The sequence below is a fragment of the Trichechus manatus genome, unplaced genomic scaffold (genome assembly GCF_000243295.1).
Source record: "Trichechus manatus latirostris isolate Lorelei unplaced genomic scaffold, TriManLat1.0 scaffold00026, whole genome shotgun sequence".
In the NCBI taxonomy this organism is placed as follows: Eukaryota; Metazoa; Chordata; class Mammalia; order Sirenia; family Trichechidae; genus Trichechus; species Trichechus manatus.
This window is the reverse complement of record NW_004443962.1, coordinates 22,422,256-22,431,521: the sequence shown is the minus strand read 5'-3', so window position 1 is coordinate 22,431,521 and position 9,266 is coordinate 22,422,256. Positions and strand designations below refer to the sequence as shown.

Here is a 9,266-nt window from a genome sequence, read left to right as displayed (position 1 = left end):
AACAAAAGCCCCGGGATCCCAGCAGCACGGCAGCCCCAACCAGGAAGCAGCTCCACACTCGAATGGAGCTCCGCAGCCCCTCAGGAAGAAGCAAAGATGGTGCATGGAGCCAGGTACTCGAGCAAAAGGAGGGGGAGGTGGCGAGAGGCAAGTAAGAAATCAAAAGAAGCTGAAAAAAAAAAAAAAAAGAGGCAATTCTAGCAGCCAACAAATGGCACTCAGAGAGCCAGCTAGTGAGGGTTGGTGTTTCTGGACAAGAGACTGTGTCCATGGGAAGCAGAGGGGGCCGAGTGTGGGTGAAGAAGGGTAGAGAGTGGGAAAGAATATATCACAAATTACCGGAGCTCTGCAGCCCCTCAGGAAGAAGCAAAGATGGTGCACAGAGCAAGGTACTCGAGCGAAAGGAGGGGGAGGTGGCGAGAGGCAAGGAAGAAATCAAAAGAAGTGGATAAAAGCAATACCAGCAGCCAACAAATGGCACTCAGAGAGCCGCCCGTTTGGGTATGTGGAATCCATGCAGCTGGTGTTTCCCGGTGGAGAGATTGTGGCCGTGGAAGCAGAGGAGGCAGAGTCAGGGTGAAGAAGGGTGGGGTGTGGGAAAGCGTATATCACAAATTACCGGTTGTTTTGTCTCTGGCTGGAATCTCTGTGGGGCTGCTTTCTCATACCTCTGGTTGCTGGTCTCCGATAGGAGTCCAAGATGGCGGATCCATGCTGCGTTAGCTGGTAGGGGACCTCTGCATGAATCTCTCCTCGCTCTCCGTTCTCTGTCAGTTTTCTCACTCCATTTGGTGGGTGGCTGAGTTCTTTATCTCTTCATTTGATGTTTTAGGGTTTCAGGATTGTTGTATTCTCTGTTCAGCTTAGTTTTTCGGATCTTTGCTGTGGAGGGACGGCGTGGTGCTTCTGCCTAGAGCGCCATTTTTCGCAGAATGGTAAAATTTTTTGATGAATGAAAGTGTTTAATTTTTATGAGGTCCGATTTATTTATTTTGTCTTTTGTTGTTTGTGCTTTTGTTATTATATTAGATAATCCATTTTTAAAAGTTAGGCTCAACAGTGTTGCCCCTGCATTTTCTTCTAAGATTTTATGGTTTTAGTTTCACGTTTAGGTTCTCAGTCCACTTTTGAATTTGTTTTTGTGTATGGTATGAGGCATGGATCCTGTTTCATCCTGTTTCTGCATTTGGAAATCCAGTTTTCCCAACACCATTTATTGAAGAGACTCTTCTTTCCTCCATTGAATGGACTTAGCACCTTGTCAAAAATCAGTTGACCATAGATGTATGGGTTTGTTTCTGGACTCTCAATTTTATTCCATTGGTCTATGTGTCTATTGTTATACCAGTACCAGGCTGTTTTGATTATAGTACCTGTATAATATGTTTTAAAATCAGGAAGTGTGAGTCCTTCTACTTTATTCTTCTCTTTCAACGTTGCTTTTGCTATTTGGGGCATCTTGCCATTCCATATAAAGTTGAGGATTTGTTTTTTCATTTCTATAAAGAAGGTTGTTGTAATGTTGATCAAGATTGTGTTGAATCTATAGATCGCTTTGGGTAGTATTGACATCTTAACAATATTAAGTCTTCAAATACATGAACATGGGAGATCTTTCCATTTATTTAAGTCTTCTTTAATCTCTTTTAGCAGTGTTTTATAATTTTCATTATATAAGTCATTCACATCCCTGGTTATATTTATTCCTAGGTATTTTATTCTCTTAGATGCCATTGTAAACAGAATCGTTCCCCTAATTTCCCTTTCAGATTTCTCATTGCTGGTGTATAGAAACCCAATCGATTTTTGTTTGTTGACTTTGCTAAATTCCTCTATTAGCTCTAGAAGTTTTCTTGTGGATTCTTTGGGATTTTCTACATATAGGATAACATTATCCATGAATAGGAATAGTTTTACTTCTACTCCATAGGGTTCTCATTGCTATAATCTTTATGAAAGCAGGTCACCAGGTCTTTCTTCCATGGAGTCATTGGGTGGGTTTGAACTGCCAACCTTTCAGTTATCAGCCAGTAGCAAACTGCTTTTGCCACCCAGGCTTCTGCACCAGGTGGACTTGAGTCCAATCCTTGGTTCTACTTACTAGCTATTGGAAATTTAACAAGTTACTTCACCTCTTTGTGTCTCAGCTTTCTTACCTGTGAAATGTTTGTGTATGTAAACTGACTCTTGCTGTGTTTCTCCAGTCTCTCACTCTTCTTAGTTTCCATAAGCCACCGCCATGCCCCATTGCATACTGTTCCACTCTAAACTCTAGCCTAAGCGTCCTTTTCCTCTTGTCCTGTCCTTAACATCCTTAAGTAAGGCTCATCTTTGCTTTCTTGCAAAATGTTAATAGAGAACACAAAGAAAATGATTATGAAACACAGATAACATACCAATCACTATGTTTCCAGAACACAGGATTCTGATATCAAGATGGCCAACTAGATATCCTGACCCTAAAGGCTTGGCTTGGCTTTCAGGTGCCCATCAGACCTGACTCCCACTTAGCCAGGTGGCAACTTGCAGCTGCTATTTCTTATTCTTATCTGAGCATCTGGCCTATCAGCCCATCAGGTACTGAACTTCAGCCAATAGCAAAAGATTGTTTCTGAATAATATGTGAAGCTTTCCTACTTCAGACCTTAAAACCATATTAGCTACATGGTCTTCTGCTGAATGTCAGTGTTGGACCCATGGAACATGAGTAGCTCTCATGCATGCTTTGGGGACCTGGACTGACTGGTACTCAGAGGGTCCTCCAGCGAAGGACATCACCCCTCAAGCCTCATATCTAGTGCCTGTCCTCCTCTGAGACCTTGCAGGATTCACTTGGGAAGAGCCTCTCCCACACATGGTGGTGGCCTGATTTATCATTATTGTTGTTAGCTTCTCTTCAGTCAACGCAACTCATGACAACTTTATGTACAATAGAACAAAGTGTTGCCCAGTCCTGTGCTAACCCTCACAATCACCAGCACATTTAAGTCCATTGTTGCAGGTGGTGTGCCAGTCCATCTCACCAAGGGTCTCTCTTGCCCTTGTTGGCCCTCTACACCAAACATGACGTCGTCCTCTAGCGATTAATACCTCCTGATGACATGTCCAAAGCAAACGAGTTGGACAATGTTCTGTTGTGATCCAGAAGGTTGTCAATGCTAAGTTTTGGAAGTAGATCCTACTCCTTTCTTGCTAGTCTGTCCTAGTCTGGAAGCTCCACTTAAACTTGTCCACCATGTGTGACCCTGCTGATATTTGAAATACAAATGGCATAGCTTCCAGCATCACAGCAGTTCACAAGCCACTACAGTATGACAAACTGACAGACAGGTGGTGGGACTTATCATAGGCCCTCAGTATAATAATAGCCCTTGTCCTACTAACCACAGGGCTCATATAATAAGAATTATTAACGGAGAGCCATTTTCTCACAAAGATAGTGGGAACCTGGGAAGCATTAGGTAATAAAAGAGGTAAGAAAAAAATCATGGTGGAGAAATATTGAAATTTTGCTAAGGACAAGCTCTGACATACATATCAGGTTTCAGTTTAGATTAGAATAATGTTGTCTTTTGCTCTAAGTGTTCCTGGAATTCATTGCATATTTTCCCTCTGAGCTTATGGTCCACTCTGCTCAGCAGAGAGGTGTGTGGGCAAAAGCAACCAATTCTTGTTGTTTGACAGTTTACTACACTGAAAAAAGATAGAGGGCTGGGAGAATTAAACAAATATTTCTGATTATAAGTGTTAGTGAGAAAAGCAACAGGTAACAGTTTATTGTTGTTGTTGTTATTTACCCTCATATCAGTTCCTACTCATGGTGACCCCATGTGTACAGAATAGAACTGCTCCATAGGGTTTTCAAAGCTGTAACCTTTCAGAAGCAAATCACTATGCCTGTCTTCCTGTCTTCGAGACGACTCTGGGTGAGTTCAAATTACTAACCTTTTGTCTAATAGTTGAGAGCGTAATCATTTGTGCCACCCAGGGACTCCTGATAGTCGAGAGTCAGTACTACTGTTGTTCTATTTAGCAGAAAACAAAATTGAGGTGGCAGAAGTTACTCAATCATAGTCACTCATCATAAAATGAATAAATCACCCAGCCCTACCATCAACATCTCTGTTTATGAAGCCCAAATGACCAAAAATTAGTGAATTCATTGTCAGCAGCAATGCAGTCAGCAGAACCTTAAGCTGTGTGTACTCCCTGGCTCTCTTGTCTCCTCAGGTACTGCGGCTCCTACATGGATCACCAGACAATCTTCCGAGTGCCCAGCCCCCATGTTCACATCCAGCTCCATTGCAGCTCAAAGCTTTCGGACAAGCCACTGTTGGTAGAATATGGCAGCTACAACATCAGCCAACGTAAGCTTGGGATCCACTCCTTAGAAAACCTTACTAAAAAGTCAAACAGAGGGTAACACTTTATAATGTTAAACTTTGAGAATTGAAGGAATGAAAACTGCTGCAATCAGAAGAAAATAATATAACTTTTTTATTATTACTGATTAGTAGTTGAAAATATGATTTCTCATAGATCCCTAAGATATAGAACAAGCCCATTTCTTGATTTGTTATTCTTCTTGCTAGGCATAATTTCTTGTATATATTATGTGTGCAAATACATCAAGTGGATTTCAGGCCACTAGCCGTGGCTCACTTTGGCTTGTGATGCAAAGGGAGAACTGGTTGATCAAAGAGAGTTCAATGTCAACCCTAGAATGATGAACTTGAAGTTCACATGGAGATCCACTAGAGCAGTGGCCAGGAAGTGGTTAGTAGAGAAGGCAATGTTTGAGGCAAGTCCTTAGAGCTGGAGAGAGTAGGTAATGACTTGCTCAGGAAATCCTCAACCGGTTTTAAAGGGGGAGTAGGTTTAACCACTTAGGAGTTCATGAGGATGTGACTTGAGAGAAATCTACTTACACCAAACCCTTCTTTGCCAATCCCCAGTGTACCTTCTTCTGGATTCAGAATATTACAATTCCAAACAGGGACAGAGAGACGTAGTAAATCATCTTATCTTTATTTGTTTTTCAAACTATGAATATTTTCCAGTGTCACGTACATTCCATTGTGTGCCATTGAGACAATGGTTGACCTGACCATGTACTCTCCCCAATTCTTTTGCACAAAAGGAGGAAGGATTTATTATTTGTATAATACTTAGCTATAAGCCCAGATTTAGTGATTCCAGATGTGACAAGGAAATGATCTTTGACAAACAATCTGGTTGTAGTAGAAAGAATGATGGAATAGGAGGCAGGAGGCAGGGGTCCTGGATTTGGAGACCAGTCACTAATACCTTTCTAAGATCAGTGGTTCTTAATGGATTTTGGGACAGAGATAACTTGAGAATGTAATTAAAGGCATGGACTCCTCAGAATAATGCATTTGATCACAGAGGATTCAGAGACACCAGAAGCCTAAAGACTGAGGGGTCCAAAGACTACACTCTAAGGATCCTGGACTTTAGGTTTCCTTCCAGCTTTTACACTCTTCCAGTCTATGTTCAAACCCAAGTGCTGAGTCAAGGGTATGCAGACAGCAGAAATTTGGCTGTGCATGTGAACTGGATGCAATGTTAACTGAAACATTCTTGTGTAATAATTAGCTTTATTCTTTGCTCTTCTCAGTTCTGCTTTTTTGTCTTTCAATTATCCATGGTCCTGATTTGGTGGAGATATTGCATAATTACTACTCCTCTCATGGCAACTTCCCAATCAAGTAACAGTTTTTATGTCTGTGCCAATATGACCTGGTGATTTTTAGGCACTCACCCAAGGTTTTCTATTTTGTGTTCTCTCTAGCCTGCCCTACTGGATTTTTCAGATGCTCCTCTGGCTTGTGTGTCCCTCAGGCCCAGCGCTGTGATGGGGTAAATGACTGCTTTGATGAGAGCGATGAACTTTTCTGTGGTGGGTACTCATGCTTTAATGTGACTTTTTTTATGAATAAATAACTTGTCAGGGCATTGTTGCTGCCATTGAACATCTTTGGTTTTTGTAGCTGTTATCTATTGGTGCATTACAAACTATCCCAAAGGTCAGTGGCTTACAACAATCATTTATTCACGATCATGCATTAGTGGGTTGTCTGGGATATGGCTGATATAGGATGGGCTCAGCTGGGTGGCTCTGCTTCAAGCTGTGGGTACTGCTGAGCTTGGCTCTTCCCAGTGGGTTGGGATCAGGTTTACTCCACATGGCCTCTTCCTCCTTAGAGCAGTCTGGTAGCCATGCCAATGGTAGAAGCAAAGGAGAGGTGAGAAAAACACATGGTTCCTCTTAAGGCTTGGTCTTGGAACCGGCACACCATCACTAGTGTCCATATTTCATTGGTCAAAGCCAATCACTTAGGTGAGGCCAAAGTCAAGGGGCAGGGAAATTTACTGTGCACAGCTTGGCACCATGCAAGGGCAGGGTGGGGGGTGGGTGCATGATCCTACCAAGGAATGGAGATCTGAGGCTAGCAATTTAACCCATCACAACCTTAAACACAGCAATCCTGTTTTAAAGTACTAGTCCTCCATCTAGAAAGAAACTCAGAACCTGCAGATAACTAAGCTCTGTCAGGATATTCATTTACGGAGCACAGGTGTGGTTTGTGGGTGATAAAGTTGATTTTTTACCTAAACAGCCTGCATTGGTTTCACATTGATACTAAGTGTTGGGGTATCAAATATTCCTTCTTTGAGGGGAGAGTCTCTGACTTGGTCTTTTTATTACTATTTGCACCGTGTTCCCGAACCCATCTCCAGTTCCAGGGAGCAGTGTGGGGAAAACAATTCACTCAGTCATGTGACATCACTGGCAACACTTCCTCCTGCTAACAATCCAGGGTTTTAATTCGATACAGTTGTGATGGTGACGCTATTGAACTTCTTTCATGTTCTTGGAGAAATATTACAGTTAATATAATAAAAAAAATGGCTTATGAAGGATAACTTGCAACTCCATACATTATTGACAAAAGAAAGTAAAACTCACTTATCGTGTATTGATCATTTAAATCTTTAGGGGCTTCTGTTTCTTAGAAAAATAACAGTTACTGCCCATTATACAGTGATTGAGGCTGCCTTTTTTTAAATTATTATTATTCTCTGCTATGATGTTCTGCTATGATGTTCCAAACAAAAGTGATCGTATGTTACTTGACAGTAAGGGATGCTTTTTGGTGATCGTTATTCCACATGGTGCCTCTCCCACACCCTCCACAGAAGACGTTGTTGTTGTTGTTAGGTGCCGTTGAGTAGATTTCGACTTATAGCGACCCAACGTGACAGAGTAGACCTGTCTTACCGGGTTTTCTAGGCTGTAATCTTTACAGAAGCAGATTTCCAGGTCTTTCTCCCGTGGAGCCACTGGGTGGGTTTAAACAGCCAACATTTAAACAGCTGAGCGCTTGACTGTCGTGCCACCAGTGCTCCTTTCCACAGAAGATACCTCTGCAAAAAACAGGAGAAGGTAAACACAAATGATAACTTCCCACAAAACCAGAAATGCTTAGTGAATTATACCTTCTTAAAGTGCTTGCTAATATACTGTGCCCGTCATTGGTTCAAGGCAATTCATGAAAATATTCCAAGGAAGAAAAATTGTGATACATTTACACTGCTATTTCCCAATCCAGAAAATGGATCTCTCTTAGTGTAAAATAATTTTAAAGAAAGTTTTCCTTACACATAGACCACACGTCTGCAGATTGTTCCTGCAGATCTCATGGTCATTCATTCACTCAACAAACCTTTAGTGAGAACCTATTGTTTGTCAGCGGCTGAAGCTACAGAGATGAAAAGAGAAAGGCTCCACTCTCAGGAGGTTCCCAGCTTCCTTAGGAAGGGGAATATGTTCAGTTTATGTCCCAGCTTATAGTTTTTGTTATTTTTTTAAAATAAATTACTTATGATGCATTTAATTATAATTAAATAAACTACCAAATTTTAACATGTTTATGCAAAAGCGAAAACCAGATCTGACAAAGTCAGAGGAATTACACCAAAGTTTAAACATTTGCTGTTTCTCATGGAGGTGTCAGTTTTGAGGAAAAGACATTTTTAATTTTATTTAAATGATCTTACTGATTTGCACCTTGGGAGTGGCACTGCTGATCTTTAGAGAATCCAGCTGATCGCCCAGATGGCTCATGAACTTTCTGTCTGTTCTTGTTCTAGCGGCTCTTAAACCTGCTTGCAACACCAGCTCCTTCAGGCAGCATGGCCGTCTGGTCTGCAACGGCTTCAAGGACTGTGAGGATGGCCAGGATGAGCAGAACTGCACCCAGAGTGAGGAAGGGTCCTCTGTGCTCTATGTTTCTTCCTATAAATTTCCCCTGAATCAGAGTGAAATACGTTTGCTGGGTTAGGCTAATCAACTTGTTCCATTTTTGCTAGGATTTCCCAGTTTTAGCACTGAAAGTTCCATGCCCTAAGAACTCCCCCAACCCGAGGCAAACCAAGGTGGAGTGTGTGTGTGTGTGTGTGTGTGTGTGTTCGTGTGTGAATCCTGGCAGATGTTCATTGCTTACTTGCTTTTAATGCTGCTCAAAGCTGTGGATACTGAAGACCTGATAGACTTGATGGAGGAATTTGCCAGATACCGTGATGGGACATGTTCTGTTCTAGCCCCTGCAGAACACTCCTTCAGGGTTGTGAGCAAACATGCTATAATTCAGATTTGTTCCCCTTAGTGATACAAAAGGACTGAGTGTGATGGAAATTTTGCTTAAAATTTTTCTTGGTGAACAAGACAAGGTAATAACAAAGTCTATGGCCTAAAGGCACTGATCTGGTCAACTCCTTTGCATCTCGTGGATAGTGGAAGGAGAGGAGTGGCTGTGGGACTGATTCTCAGCAGGTGCACCTGCCTGCCTGCCTTCCCCTGGCTCTGCTGCTTTGGAGGATTGGGTCACTCTGGGGTTGCTTCTCTTCTCTCTGCCATTTCTCGCAAAACAGCAAAACTGATTTCTGTAGTTAGCCATCCCTTGAGGAGCTCAGTGTCATTCACTCAAATCAGTTTCTGGCTAGGAAAAACTCTTTCTCTTTTTATTCACTTTTAGGCATTCCATGCAACAATAGAACTTTTAAGTGTGGCAATGATATTTGCTTTAGGAAGCAAAATGCAAAATGTGATGGAACAGTGGATTGTCCAGATGGAAGTGATGAAGAAGGCTGCAGTGAGTAGAATGATGTTCTTTCTAGTTTGTGAATTCCTCCTTCAGTTTACTTGTTTTTCATTTTCGTTTCTTTCTTGGTGTAGCCTAGAT

At 41.9% G+C, this 9,266-nt stretch overlaps 1 protein-coding gene across 1 annotated transcript in view; it reads left to right on the top strand.

Moving 5' to 3' along the window:
- TMPRSS7 (transmembrane serine protease 7) overlaps positions 1–9,266 on the top strand; it is a 77,383-nt gene that overhangs the window by 58,778 nt on the left and 9,339 nt on the right. Inside the window, exons 11-14 of the mRNA XM_004373688.1 lie at positions 4,231–4,367; positions 5,813–5,920; positions 8,176–8,286; positions 9,060–9,176. Of these exons, the coding sequence (XP_004373745.1) occupies positions 4,231–4,367; positions 5,813–5,920; positions 8,176–8,286; positions 9,060–9,176 (473 nt within the window). The remainder of the gene's footprint in view (positions 1–4,230; positions 4,368–5,812; positions 5,921–8,175; positions 8,287–9,059; positions 9,177–9,266) is intronic.